The sequence below is a fragment of the Chrysochloris asiatica genome, unplaced genomic scaffold, assembly GCF_000296735.1.
Source record: "Chrysochloris asiatica unplaced genomic scaffold, ChrAsi1.0 scaffold00012, whole genome shotgun sequence".
Classification (NCBI taxonomy): domain Eukaryota; kingdom Metazoa; phylum Chordata; class Mammalia; order Afrosoricida; family Chrysochloridae; genus Chrysochloris; species Chrysochloris asiatica.
The window spans coordinates 31,616,952-31,632,256 of NW_006408530.1; the positions used below are offsets into that span (position 1 = coordinate 31,616,952).

At 38.6% G+C, this 15,305-nt stretch overlaps 1 protein-coding gene across 3 annotated transcripts in view; it reads right to left on the reverse strand.

Annotated features, from left to right (window-relative positions):
- Positions 1 to 15,305, reverse strand: part of R3HDM1 (R3H domain containing 1) — a 229,680-nt gene that overhangs the window by 44,275 nt on the left and 170,100 nt on the right. For all 3 annotated transcript variants that reach the window (XM_006834579.1, XM_006834580.1, XM_006834581.1), the window contains 2 exons: positions 4,660 to 4,814; positions 580 to 731 (listed from right to left, as the gene is read on the reverse strand). In XM_006834579.1, the coding sequence (XP_006834642.1) occupies positions 580 to 731; positions 4,660 to 4,814 (307 nt within the window). The remainder of the gene's footprint in view (positions 1 to 579; positions 732 to 4,659; positions 4,815 to 15,305) is intronic.

The window sequence follows — 15,305 nt, forward strand, 5'->3', positions numbered from 1 at the left end:
AGTATCATTTTATTGTGATTTGGCTGAAAGTTTACAGAGCAAACTGGTTTTCCAATGAATAATTCAGATAATTTTGTTCTGTGAAACTGACTACAATCCCCACAATGTAAAAGCACTCCTCCCACTTCCTTGGTGGCACTGGCTCCTTCGTCAATCAAGCACTGGACTGCTAATCACAAGGTTGGTGGTTCAAATCCACGAGCTGCTCCAAGGTAGAAAGATAAAGTTTTCTGTTCCCATAAAGATGTACAGTCTTAGAACCCCGGGGAACAATTCTACTTGGCTCTATCGGGTCTGATTCAACTCAATGGCAGAGCGCTTGCTGGCAATCACTTGGCTGAAAGTTCAGTCATTGGGGGAGAGGGGTTAGGGTCAGGGCTGTCAAAGTGGACTGTGACCCATAGCAGCCCTATCTATGTACAACAGAATGAAACACTGCCCGGTCCTTTGCCATCCTTGTTGTTATATTTGAGCCAACAATTGTGAGGATGATGCAGAACCATAATGTCTCAGAGTACAATTTAAAATTTGCAAAAGGCCATAATCCTAGTAAACAAGGAAGTGCTAGAGGATACTTACCTTAAGTTATTTTGTTGACCAGGTGGAATGACACTATAGTAAACTGGCATTCCTGTGGTGGGCACAGATCCTTGATTAGACTGATTAGGGAACATCACAGGCTGTTGGTAAGTCTGATGAGCAATTCCTTGAGAACCTTGAGGCAGTGAAACCTAAAATTTTGAAAGACAATTTACAGGGAAAAAGTTTCTTTAAAACCTTGCATATGTTAGTGTATCCAGCCTCAACTTTAAAAGTTTTAGCAGTTAGGAGTAAGCTGAAAGCACCAATAGGCTTTTCTGATAAGCTAGCCATCGTACTACCACTGAGCCAGCTATTTTGGGCTAGTACTTACCAATTGTACAGTAGGTTAGATGCACTATATTATAAAAACAGTATGACTTATGTTCCTAACTAAAGGCTAATTTAAAAAAGGAACTGTTACCAAGTAAGAATGACCATCTGATATGGGAAGAGCAATGCACTGTACCTCAGGTTGCTGTTGTTAAGTGCCCTCCCTCGTAGTGGCTCCAACTCATAACGACCCTGTATAGGGTTTCTGAGGAGAAGCTGGTGGGTTTGAACTGCCGACCTAGCCACCAGCAGTCCAGTGCTGATCCTACAGCGCCACACTCAGGTGAAGAAGACACTGTGCTACATACAACAACAGATCTAAAAAAAGTGTGAGCTTTGGCATTTACAAACTCTAGATGTGGAATCAGTTCTATCACATACCTATGAGACAGTAAGCAAAGGAGTCGCTCATCGGAAAACTGCCTCCACTGCTGCAGAGGTATTGTATCTATCCTGGGAAAGAACATTTCCAAAGATCAAGCCCAGAGATTCTGAGTTTTCGCCAAGAAACCACAAGGACATAATGGGTTCTTAAGTTGACAAATATGACACTGTACCAGAGTTGGAGTACAATGATGTTGGCAAATAAGGATAATGTAGAAGCTTCTGGAAGGATGGAATGATGACAATGAGGTTGCTAGTAATAATAGCAGATGGTAGCAGTAGTACTAATGGTGATGATAGTGAGGATCATTATTATTGAGTAGGATAATGCACTGAACTGCAAGGTCGGTTTGAACCCCAAGGTCAGTGGTTCAAAATCATCAGCTGCTCTTCAGAAACCATACTCATGGCTGCTATAAGTTGGGACCGACTCAATGGCACTTAACAATAACAACACTACTGAGTGCTAACTACAATTATAAATCAGAGTCCTGGTGTGGCACTGTGGGTTAACGCAGCGGACTTCAAGGTTGGTTTGAACCACAAGGTTGGTGGCTCAAGCTCACCCACCACTCATTAAAAACCCTACACAGAGTTGGTATGACTCAGAACTAACTGACTTGATGGCAACTAGAAAGAACAACTACTATAAATAAGGGTTTAAAGGAGTCCCAGTGTGGCGCTGTGAGTAAATGCGCCAGATTGCAAAGCCATTTGAACAAGGTCAGCGGTTCAAGCTCACCAGCTGCCATTCGGAAACCCTATACAGGGTCGCTATGGGTCCGAATTGATTTGTCTGCACTTAACAATAAGTGCTTGATGTGTATTTTTTCATTAAGTTTCATAATAACCCTAAGAAACTTTTCTTGTCCCTATTTTACAAGTGGGGAAACTGAGGTTAAGTAACTTGCCTAATGATATAGCCCTTCCTGGTGTTGGTGGTGCTGTGCAGTCAGTTTCTATTCACAGCGACCCTGCACAGGGTTTCTGAGACCCTAACTCTTTACAGGAACAGAACGCCTCATCTTTCCCCTGTGTAACATCTGGTAGTTTTGAACTGCTGACACCCTGGGGTTAGCAGCCCAACTGGTAACCAGTACGCTACCAGAACTCTTCCTAGTTAGCAGCAAAGTCAGAAACTAAATTCATACCCTAAGCCTAAGTTCTTTAACTCCTTCACCATTCTTGACATGTGGCTCTATGATTTGCATGTTAATGATTAACTTGTTAAGTCTGGCCAATATAACATGTTTCGGAAATGCAGCTAGTTTTTAAAAATACATAGCAATCTCTTTAATTACTTTATCATTGACTGAATTATCTCAAGTAAAAAATATTGATCTGACTTACTGGGTAAGAGAGAGGGAACATTATTTCAAAATACATCCTAATACGTAGAGATGATTTTCCTGGCTTACTTCTTATATGTTTATCAGCACTTAGCCTGTCCATCAAATGTGTAGGGTGTATACAGCAGGCTGTCATTCATTCTTGGTCAGAGCAACATTTCCCACAGTCATTCATCAATGGGAAGATTACATAAAATACTGTGAGAAAATACTTTGGAATTTGTAAATAATAATAAAACAAAGCTATAGAAATTTTAACACCTATCTTATCCTGGAAATATATTAAATATCTTAGTTCTTTTCCTAAAAGTGCACTAATAATGCTCTCATTTATTTAAAAATTACATTATTCTCACTGGTCTTTGAGTCCCTCAAGAGCAAGGGCAGATCTTATTTACCTGATGTTTAGCACCCAGTATTGTGCCGAGTGTGCTGAAAAGAGGTGGCACCATCAGGGCTATGTCAGAAGGGAACGTTTCTGGTGTGCTACTGATCTTGTCTACTTTCTGGCTACGAGGGAAGTAAAGGAAGGGCAAAGTCTGCTGTGCCAAGACTTAAGTGGAGAGGATAAGAAGAGAAAAGCATGGGGTAGGACAGAAAAACATGCAAAACCTCCTTTGACGAAGTATTTTTCTTTTCTCCCAGCTGTTTACCATTCTCATAGGGTTTCACAACGAAGCATACTCTTAAATGCTCAATAATGCCTGACAATCCATTTCAAATTAAAATGCTGGAATTATATGGAATATGCTTGTACCTTTGCTCATATCTTTATGCCTTCCCCAGAATGTCAATCATTTTATGCCCATAATTTTCTTTTAAGATGGGGTTGATGTTGTTATATAGTGCCGTCGAGTCATTTCCGACCCATAGCGACCCTGTAAGGGTTTCCAAGGAGCAGCTGGTGAGCTTGAACCTCCTACCTTGCAGTTCAAATGGCTCTGCAAGTCTGACTCATTAACCCACAGCGCCACACCAGGACTCCCCTAAGACAGGGTCGGGAACCTTCATTTTGCCAAGGGCCACCTGGATATTTATAACATTGCTTAATATAAACTTCTGTGGCTATGAAAAAAGCTCCCAGAGTTATTGAATTTGGAGTCCCACTTGCAGTTGCCTTGGCAGGGCTACACATGATTTCCTGGGCTCATATAGCCTGTGTGCTAGACGTTCTCCACCTGTTTTAAGAGCTAGATAGTGATCTGTATCTTCCCAGAAGATATCTGTCTTAAGTCCTTAATCTGTTACTTCATGATTCCCTCAGTTATTGGCCTGCATACTATTACCAATGTATTTACATGTGTTCAGATAAAATATGTTTATATTTAATCTTTCCAACTAGGTTTTTTTTACTTTGTTGAGATGAATGAAGTCTTTAAACTTCTTAATAGATTCAGTTTTGGAAAACAATGAGACTAACAAGACAAACCCATGTTGCAAGTTACTGCATTAAGAAAAGGAAGTTAAAACAAATTTCTGGAAATGTGGCTGATTCACTGTCACAGTACACTATTTATGAAGCAATAGATAGTTCTAATTTAGAAGTATAAATTTAAATTCATGACATTTTTAATACATGTCATTTCATTCCTTTTTGGGGTTGAGGTAGGATTGAAAAAAAAAATCAGTTCTAGCATGGAACAATCTTTCCTATTGTGTAAATAATGATTTATGATCTATACTATATCTCAATGTTTCAAATGCCTTCCACACAGATTTATTTTCCATCTCAACCTATTCCTCCTCCAAAGGAGAGATGCTTGCTTTTATGATTATTTAGGTGGAAACAGACAATGTCAAACATTGACTTGCTGATGTCAATGTGGTTCTGGTATTTTTATCTAAAGCTTAGTAAAGTAAATGAATAAAGCAATAACATAAGGAAAACAAGCAGCTACAGTGACGAACAGAACTCTTATGACTGAAAGGTTACATATTCTAAAAGAAATTTCCCTATATGAAAAGCAGAGAAGATGTGTCATAGAGCTACACTTAGTACGTAAGAACAACCTACCTGATAGGATGGCACTGAAGGGTAGGGGATGACCACTCCTTGAATCTGATTTCCAATGTTGTTGGCTTGGCTACTGACTAGGCTCTGATTCTGGGGTTGCTGAACTCCAACTATTCCTTGGTAGTTTTGCTGCTGGTTGGGCATAACTTGATAACCTGTAATGACAAAATAAGTTAAACCCTGCTTTCAATTTATTTCAGCTGTATTATTTTTCTCAAAACTACTTTCAAATAAAATCTGCATACAAAGAGAAATATTGATGCTTCCAAAGTTGAGGAAATTTATAGGGCTATATACTCAGTTTGCGCCAGGTTTCTACCTGGTTCATACTGGTTTAGTCATGGGCAACGAGTGAAATTAGAAACCACCCAAATTTGTAAATTGTAGGTATACCAAAATGATAATCAGAATGTGAGAAAGGACAGGTTGAAGCCATGGAATTGGAGACTCAGAAAAGGCTTAGAGCCCTTTCAGGAGATGGATGCAGGAGACTGGCTCATTACCAGGAACACACTCAAAGTTGCTGGGTCTGCCACCATCTATCTCGGAGTTGGACACTGCTGTTTCTGACTGTGCCAGGCAAGAAATTTAGTTGCTGTGTAATAAGCATTCTGCCCTTGTTTTCTAAGAGGGAGATTAAGTTTCTAGCAAGGTGTTAATGCATAATTTTCCCCCAATCAGTTATTGTTCTGAGACACTCACATTTTACAAATTTGGGTCCAATCTGGTTTTGTTTCATTGGCAATGACTAAACCAGGAAAATCTGGTTTGGACAATTTGGTCTGAAGTCCTGGTTTACACAGGATAATAACTACTAAAGGTGAATCTGTTCTGACAAGTTGTTTCAGAGGGCCTGCTACACAGCTTGCAGAGCCCAGTACAAAGGGAAATAGATGGTCTCTTAGTCAAAATTGAGGATTTCAAGACAGTAAGAGCAGAACATTAAACAAGCATGAGGTCCTTGGAGGCTGCAGGGGCTACATTCCCAAGAAATTGGTCCTGGACACACACAAAAGGGCAGGGTGTTGAAGAAGGAACCAGTTTTAAATTAGATGTTTAAAAAGCAACATTAAGATATGAATCCTTACAGTAGGATTGTGGAGTTACTTAAATTACTTTTTATATCATTTCCTCATCATACTAAGTTAAATTCATAGATCCTCAGAGAGATTAAGTAAATTCTACCCAAAGTCTCAAATTAAGCACCTAAGAGGCAAATGTCCCTAAGCAGAAGACACTATTGGTACTATTTTTACCAAGTGATTTTATCACATAACTAAATAAAAGTCTACAATGATAAGATTTGCGTTTCCATTGTTCTCGAGTTGACTCTGACTCATAGCTACCTGACAGAACACAGCAGAACTGCCCCCCAAACTGTCCAAGGTGGTTAATCTTTACAGAAACAGACAGCAACATCTTTCTCCCATGTTGTGGCTGGTGGGTTATAACTGCTGACATTTTGGTTATAGTTAACCACTGTACCACCAAGGTTCTTAAGCTATGAGTAGTAAATATAAATTCTATTTTGCTTCCACATTCTATGAGAATTTAGTTAGGTCAACCAATTCAAATTTTATGCAAATTAGAAGCTATCACAAATTCTGAAGGTGGGGAATATTACAATAAACAAACCCCAAATTTGGATAAATGTTATTACCTAGCTTGAGATGCTATTTTAAGAGTCTTTGCAAAGATGAACTGAGCTATAAACACCACAAACAATGTACTACTGCATTGGGCAATCTGCTACCAAAGACCTCCTTAAAGTGCTCAAGAACAGAGATGTCACTTTGAGGACTAAGGTGTACCTGAACCAAGTCATGGTATTTCCAACTGCCTCATATGCATGTGGAAGTTGGACAATAAAAGAAATACTATAAAAGAATCGATGCAGTTGAATTATGGTGCTAGTGTAGAATGCTGAAAACGAACTATTATATCTTGGAGAATTATAGCCTAAATTTCCTAAGGAGTCAGGATGGCAAGATATGAACTTTATACTTTGGACAGGTTGTCAAGAGGGACCATTCCCTGGAGAAGGACACCATGCTTGGCAAAGTGGAATGGTGGGAGTGGTAATGCACCGTGGAGTCGGTTCCGACTCATAGCGACCCTGTACAGGGTTTCCAAGGCTGTAAATCTTTATGGGAGCAGAAAGCCTCATCTTTCTCCCATGGAATAGCTTGTAATTTTGTACTGCTGACCTTAAGGTTCTCAGCCCGATTCATAACCACTATGCTACCAGAGCTCCTTTGGCCAAGTGGAGAGTCAACAAAAAAGAGGAAGACCCTCAACAAGATGGATGAACACAGTGGTGGCAAAAATGGGCTCTAGCATCACAATTATTGTGAGGATGATGCAAGACTAGGCAGTGTTTCATTCAGTTGTACAGAGGATCACTATGAGTAGGAACTGACTTAGCAGCACCTAACAAAACTACACATAATTCAACAACTGAAGGTGAGAGAAATGATTTCTCTGATATCATAAAGTTAACTTTTTTTGTAGTTGTTGTTAAATTAAATGTCACTGAGTTGGTTCCAACTCATAATGACCCAGAGTAGGGTTTCTAAGGAGTGGCTGGTGGATCTGAACTGCCAATCGTGTGGTTAGCAGTCCAGTGCTTATCCAACAGCACCAATCTTATACATAAGCAGCCACAGAGGTGCTTTAGGATAAAGCTAACTTGGGTTGCTAATTGCAAAGTCATTAGTTCATATCCACCAATGTTCCTCGGGTGAAAGATGACGCTGTCTGGTTCTACAAAGATTTACAGTTGAGGGAACCATACATAGCAGGGGTTATCTTTTTTCTGCCAAAATTTATAACATCATTCACGGGCCATAAAAACGTATCAACTTAAAAATTAGCCTGCTATGTTTGGGCAAACATTTAATTAACTCTACCCTAATGTGATGGCTGGAACTATGGCTGCTTTGTCAGGGCCAGACCAAATGATTTCACAGGCCTAATACGGCTTCCAGGTTGGATGTTCCCATCTCTGCTATGTAGGGTCACTTTGAGTCAGAAATGACTTGATGGCATTTTAGCTTTTAACCCTTTAAGTGGTGTCCTTGAGCGGTGTCTGACTACTAGCTGCAAGGGTAGTGGTTTGAACCCACCCCGATGCCCATGGAAGACTGGCCACAGCTTTGAAAACTCCAGGTTCAGTTCTACTCTGCACATGTAGGTTTGCCATGAGTTGGAAATGACTTGACAGTAATAACAACAATAATAATCTTTAAACGCAGGTTTTCAGGGACATTCTTATGAATCCCTTAACCAACAGAAACAGCAAAGATCCTATCTCAGGTATTAATTGTAGGTAGTTGTTACTATTGTTAGGTGCCATCTAGTTGGTACTGACTCACAACGACCCTATACACAACCGAATGACACACTGCCTGGTCCTGGGCGAACCTCACTATTGTTACCATGCTTGAGTCCATTGATGCTGCCACTTTGCCAATCCATCTCGCTGGGAATCTTCCTCTTTTCCTCTGACCCTCCACCTTATCAAACATGATATCCATCTCCAGTGACTGGTCTGTCTAGACAATATGTCCAAAGTATGAGAGATAAAGTTTGGCTATCCTGGCCTCTAAGGAGCACTCTGGTTGCACTTCTTCCAACACAGATCTGCTGGTTCTACTGGCAGCCCATGGTACTTTCAGTATTCTTCTCCAACACCATAACTCAAATGCATCAATTCTTCTACAACCTTCCTTATTCACTGTCCAACTTTCACATGCATGTTGTTGTTGTTGTTGTGTGCCGTCGAGTCGGGTCCGACCCATAGCGACCCTGTACAGGGTTTCCGAGGGTGTAAATCTTTACGGGAGTAGAAAGGTTAATGAAAATACCATGGCTTGGGTCAGGCAAACCTACATCAACTCTTTTTTTGCTCTTCAACACTTAAAAAAGGTATTGTGCAGCAGAGTTGTCTAATGCAATACGTAGTTTGATTTCCTGGCTGCTGCTTCCATGAGTGTTGATGGGTGTTCCAAGAAAAATGAAGTCTTTGACAACTTCAATCTTTTTGTAGGCAGAAGCATCACTATAATTGTCTAGCATCTCCAATGAATCAGTTTGGTTCAGTGATTACATAAATGAATATAATGTAACATTAACCTTCTCTAAAGATTAAAAGCAAGAAGTGTATCTGGCAACTAAGCAACATATAAACAACAACTAAGTAAAAATCTAGTTAAACTGAAATCTTTACCAGTGGAAGGTGTTATAATATAATGCTATTTCTGTTAACTTTGCTTTATGACCCTCGTTCAGATGATTTAACAATCTAAATTTTTGTACAAACATTGTATATTTAAGTCCTTTGTTGTAATAAAGTGATTGATGATATGCAATCTGTGAAACCCCACTTGTGAATTTTTTATGGCTCTGGAAATGGTATGCTGGTTAACGGAAGACAGCAGAGCAAACTTGCTCTTTATGCTAAGGATTAACAACCTATCAGGAGTCCTGGTGTGGTGCTACAGGTTAATGAGCTGGATTGTAAAGTCAGTTTCAGCCACAAGGTCAGTGGTTCAAGCTCACTAGTTGCTCCACAGAAGGTCACTAAGAGTGTGAACAGACTTCATGCCACTTAATGACAACAACATCCAGCCCTGTTTTGAATGAATCAAATGACAGGCATTTCAAGTTCATACTCCAAATAGCAAATACCATCAAAGCATACACTGACCTATTTCCGTCCATAGGAAAAGAAAGGACATGAATGAAAATGGGATGTGGAATGAGACCCTTTTCTTATGCAGGGAAATAAACATGCCCTTCCAAACCCAAGCACAGACTGAAAAGTCAGAAATGATTCAGTTCTCTGTAAACTGAGAAAACAACTTCTTGCAAAACGGATTTGTCAGCATTATGCTTCCTTCACAAAGGTGGAAAAAAAAAAATTGGACTTTATAATTAGACTCTGACTCAGTCATACTTCCCATAGAAACTTAGTGTTTTGTATAGTATTCTTGCAGTTTATTCAAGAAGTATTCAAGATAGTGAGACTTTGAAATGAAGCACTGAAAAAGTTGCCAGCTTAGGTGGCATTTTCTTCATCCAAATTTACCAATTTGTGGAGACATACCTTGGAAAGCCTCTTGCCTAATATTTTCTCATGAAAATAATGTGTAACATAAAGTTTGAATAAGTACTATAGATTCTGTGTCACTCTAGTCTAATATAAGGTCACCTGGACATTATACCATGGAATCTGCATCAGTAAATTTCAAATGGTATTTTAGATGTCTTCAAGCAATCTAATTTGTATAAAAAACAAATCCATGCCTACCACTGCCATATGCACATATAGTCAATATTCATTAATCATGGATTCTGTATGTGCAAATCTGCCTGCTTTTTAACATTTATCTGTAATCCCCAAATCAGTATTTTTGTGCTCAGACCTGGTGGTATTGTACAATAAGCACTGGGCTGCAAATTGCAATGTCAACAGTTCAAAACCACTACCTGCTCCATGGGGAAAAGATGAGGCTTTCTGCTCCCATGCAGATTTACAGCCTTGGAAATGCTACAGAGTTGGAGTTGACATGATGGCAGTAGTATTGGGTTATTTCTGGTTTGTGGGCAGATGTAGAATAATCTGAATGTCCAATACAAACCTAGCAGAGTTTGAACAAGATGGCACTCTACCGTCTCCTTTCACCTCTCATAGTGTAAATGAGAGTTTTTTTGGCAGTACAGTTAGCGATGCTTTAGGTACTTTTGTGGTTTTTGTTGATTTAGCTGCTTAAAGGGGCCCCAACTACAGTGCTGAAGTGCTGTCTAATCTTCACAAGAGGGCGGTGATGTGCTTTATGGAGAAAATAAGTGTGTTTAAGATAAGGTTTGTTCAGACAGGAATAACCATGTTGTTGGCTCTGAATTCAATGTTAGTGAATCAACAATATATGTTAAAGAGTGTGTCTTTAAAGAATGATTGGTTGACAAAAATGTGGCCAGAAGCTCACAAGAACCTAATCCTATAATTCTTTTTGGAGTTCAGTATTCTCTCTGACATTATACAAGGTTAAGTATAAAAATTTTTGCTACTGGGGTACCAGTTCGTGTTTAAACATATCTCTAGGATCACTTCATGGCTGCAGACAAGCTCTCTCAATACTACACTTGTCCTAGACTCATTAAGTTGCCTTTGAGAAAAATATGTCCAATGAAAATAGTGGTTTCCAAAGGGATCTACTGGGCCAGTTCAATTCAAGCCCAGAAGATTATAACAACTATTTTCTTTTTTATTCCCAAGGGATAATTATTTTAAAAAACCATTTTATTCTGAATTAAGTGAAGGTTTACAGAGAAGATCTTCAGTTTAACACTGAGCAAATCACACATTTTGTTTCATCTTAATTGCAATGCCCTCAATGTAATGTCACAAAGGAGTAAATTTAAGACATTTTCTCAAAGAACACATGACAATCACTGGAACTTATTATGAAGAAGTTTTAAAAGAAAACTGATTTGTCAAAACGGATTTGTAACATTAACCTTCTCTAAAGAAAAGGGCCAGAAAAGTTGCACTGAGGAACTGTTTTGCCATTACAAAGCATCTGCTTTGATGGTAGCAAGTGCTGTGTAACAAGAATTTCATTGGGAAATCTTATTCCATCCACCATACAGTCCTGATCTTGCTCCTTACGACTTGTTTTTGATCCCAAAACTCAAAGAACATTTCAGAAGAATACAATTAGAGTCAATTGAAGATGCCAAAACTGTTGTTTTGACATGGTAAATCGAGGAAGAATTCTCTGGGGAAGGGTTGTAGAGATGGAAAACACTATCTTCAGAAGTGTATAGACCTATATAGAGGGTATGTCTATAAACAATCGTTTCAGAGTTTGATATTTTTGAATTAAAAGTGTCTATGATTTTGCAGCAGTGGTAGAAAATAACAACTGCGAGCAAGGAGAAAAGACTGCATGTTCATGCAGACACTGGGTATGTTCTGAAAAGGCATCAATGGACCCCAGCACCTGGTCATTTGTTACATAAGGCAGGGTGATAAAAAGGACAGTGTGAGCCCAGGATGTGCCCACTGGGTAATGTAGACACATATGACAACAGTCGTGTAAAGAGACTATAAAACTAAGGGAGGAATTCATCCTGACTTATATTAACAGAGATTGTTCTTAAAGAAAAAGGAAAACACTCCAGGAAACGGTAAAGCGTTGGGAAGTGGTTTTTTAAAAAAGAGTATGCTTGAGGAACAGGAAAGAGTTAAGGGTGGCCGGATATAGAGTATGTGAGAGAGGAATATGGAAGAAAAAGGTGGAGAATCAAGTTTTCCAAGAAAAGTGGTGAAAAATATTAGAAACTTCCAGATTATGAAAGTAGAAAAATCACTAACATTAGTATTTCACTCAGAAACTGCATAAAAAAACTGGAAGCATGTTCTTAAACAACAAAAGGCTCGGTTGTTGTTGTTGTTGTTAAGTGCCGTCGAGTCGGTTCCGACCCATAGCGACCCTGTACAGGGTTTCCGAGGGTGTAAATCTTTACGGGAGTAGAAAGCCTCATCTTTCTCCCGCGGAGCGGCTGGTAGTTTCGAACCGCTGACTTTAAGGTTCGCAGCCCGATTCGTAACCACTACGCTACGGAGCTATTAAAAACTAAGAGTGTCAAACACTTTAAAAGAACATATCTTCCCTAAGAAGCTCTTTCATAGCAATCCCTCATAATTTTAGTCATTCCCTTATTCCATATCTCTTATATCTCAAAACTTTTTCTTCTCTCCTGGTTTGTGTATGCTTTTTATGGGAAAACAAACAAACTGAAAAGATGAGCTCTTCACAGTAGAAACTTTCAATTCCTTCGTTACAAACAAAAATATTTAACCAGCAATAGCTACCACATAGCTAAGCTAAAAAGTAGGCACTTAATTTTTATACTTGCTGAATAAACAACAGGAAAAAACATGAACAGAATGAAGCCAGAATAACACATAGAGGTTAGCTGCCACTGAGATGATTCTGACTCATGGACTTCTACTCCAAACTAGCAGGTTTCTATGTGCTAAGTTTCAACCAGGAAACCCTGTTTATTTAAATGGAAGGTTACTGTGGCACAAGAAGGAACCCTGTTGGTGCACTCAGTTAAGCATGTGGCTGCTAACCAAAAGGTCAGTGGCTTGAACTCACTAGCGGCTCTGTGTGAGAAAGATGTGGCAGTCCGCTTCTAAAAAGATTTCAGCTTTGTAAAGCCTATTGGACTAGAATTATAAAGACAAGGCTTTCTGCTCCTGTAAAGATTTACAGCCTTGGAAACCCTATGCAGGGTCTCTGTGAGGCAGAACTAAATCCATGGCACATAACCACCACCACTAGCACTCTGTCACTATGAGCTGGAATTGAATTGCTGGCAGTGGTTTGGTTTGGTGAGTGTAATAAAGCATGATGAAAGGCTGTTAAACAGTTAGACCAAATGCTAACTATGTATGGAGAGCTAAAGAAAGACAAGGTGTGAAGAGTTTACATGATTAACCCCATGAGGCTATCTCACCACCCAAGTTTAATCAATGGCTTCTGAAAGCAAAAGCTAAATTTAAGTTTGAAGGAAATATGCTTATAGTAAAGCTAAATGAATAGAATTGTCTTTTCATTAAAATGTAACTTGATCCCATAAACATAAAGCATATTAGTCTGGAATCCATGAGTCACTCATTCATTAAGCCTCTCCTAAAAAACTTTATAGTAGCTGAGTCACAGGTTTTACATAATTCATCTAAAAATTGCTTTCATAAGGAAGAACATATAACTGCTCTAGTTTATATACAATATGTAAAGTTTGAAATGAAAAGATCTGGATATTTCTTAAAAAAGACTTTAAAAACACTTTTAAAAAACTCTTATTTAATTATAAAATAGAAATTCATAGTAGATAATTAGGAAAGCATAATAAAAAAGTCATTATGGAAGAAAAAACTTACAAAGAAAATAATTTATAGATGATCACTATTTACATGCTGTGTATATGGCTAGCCTTATTTACTATGTATAGATAAAAATGTATATAATGATTTACATTATTTACAATGATGGGATCATATGACACACATGGTTTCAAAAGCTTTTCAGGATAATGTTATATGATCAACATATTTCCATGTTTGATACACAGGGATTTTATATTACTATAAGAAGGAAATACTTAAGTAAAATTTCTCAAAACAAATTTAGAATGCTTAGTAATCAAAAGATGAGAAAAGAGCTATACTTGAATCCTCTACTGCACTTTAAAGAAGAAGGCTTGTATGAAGAACTTAAAAAGAAAAAATCCCATTAAAAACACTAAATATTTTAGGATAAAATATGTCAGTTTCCTGAATCTGCTCTGGAAATCAGTCCAAAAACAAATTCATCCCAAATTTCTATAGGTTTTCATTTAGAAAACTGTCATCATCATTTCTTTGATGGCACAAGACAGCATTAATAGCTAACACTCACATAACATTTATTAGGTTGTAGGCACGAGTCTCTGAATGGTTTAAAATTAAGAAAGGTGTACGACAAGGTTGTATTCTTTCACCATACTTATTCAACCTGTATGCTGAGCAAATAATCTGAGAAACTTGGTTCTATGAAGAAAAACATGGCATCAGGAATGGAGGAAGACTACTAACAACCTGCAATATGCAGATGATACAACTTTGCTTGCTGAAAGTGAAGAGGACTTTAAACATTTACTGATGAAGATCAAAGAGCACAGCTTTCTATATGGATTACATCTCAATGTAAAGAAAACAAAAATCCTCACCATTGGACCAATAAACAACATTCTTATCAATGGAGAAAAGATTGAAGTTATCAAGGATTTCATTTTTCTTGGCTCAACTATTAACACTCATGGAAGCAGCAGTCAAGAAATCTAATGACGTATTGCTTTGGAAAAATTTGCTTCACAAGACCTTTTGAAAGTGTTAAAGAGCAAAGATGTCAGTTTGATGACTAAGGTGTGCCTGACCTAAGCCACAGTATTTTCAATAACCTCATATGCATGCGAAAGCTAGACAGTGAATAAACAAGACTGTAGAAGAATTGATGCTGTTGAGTTATGGTGTTAGACGAGAATATTGAAAGTGCCAGGGGCTGCCAAAAGAACCAATAGATTCATTTTAGAAGAAGTGCAGCCAGAGTGCTCCTTGGAGGCCAAGATGGCCAAACTATGTCTCTCATACTTTGGACATACTGCCAGGAGGGACCCGTCATTGGAGAAGGATATCATGTTTGGCAAGGTCGAAGGTCAGAGAAAAAGAGGAAGACCCCCAATGAGATGGATAGGCCAAGTGCCAGCATCGATGGACTCACACGTGGCAACAGTAGCGAGGCTGGCCCAGGATCCGATAGTGTTTTGTTTTGCTGTGCATAATAAGGTCGCTTTAGGTTGGTACCGACTCAATGGCACCTAACAACAAAGGCATGATTCTCAGCACTTCACATATGTCACACCTAGTTTAGTGCGTACAAATTTATGAAACAAGCATAAATAACTTCACTTTTCAGACAAAGAAACAAAGGCACAGAGGAATTCACAACTTGTCCAAGGCCACCAGGTGTTAAGTGGTGTAACTAGGATTTGAAGACCACAGTCTAATTCACAAGTTTGCATTAGAAAGA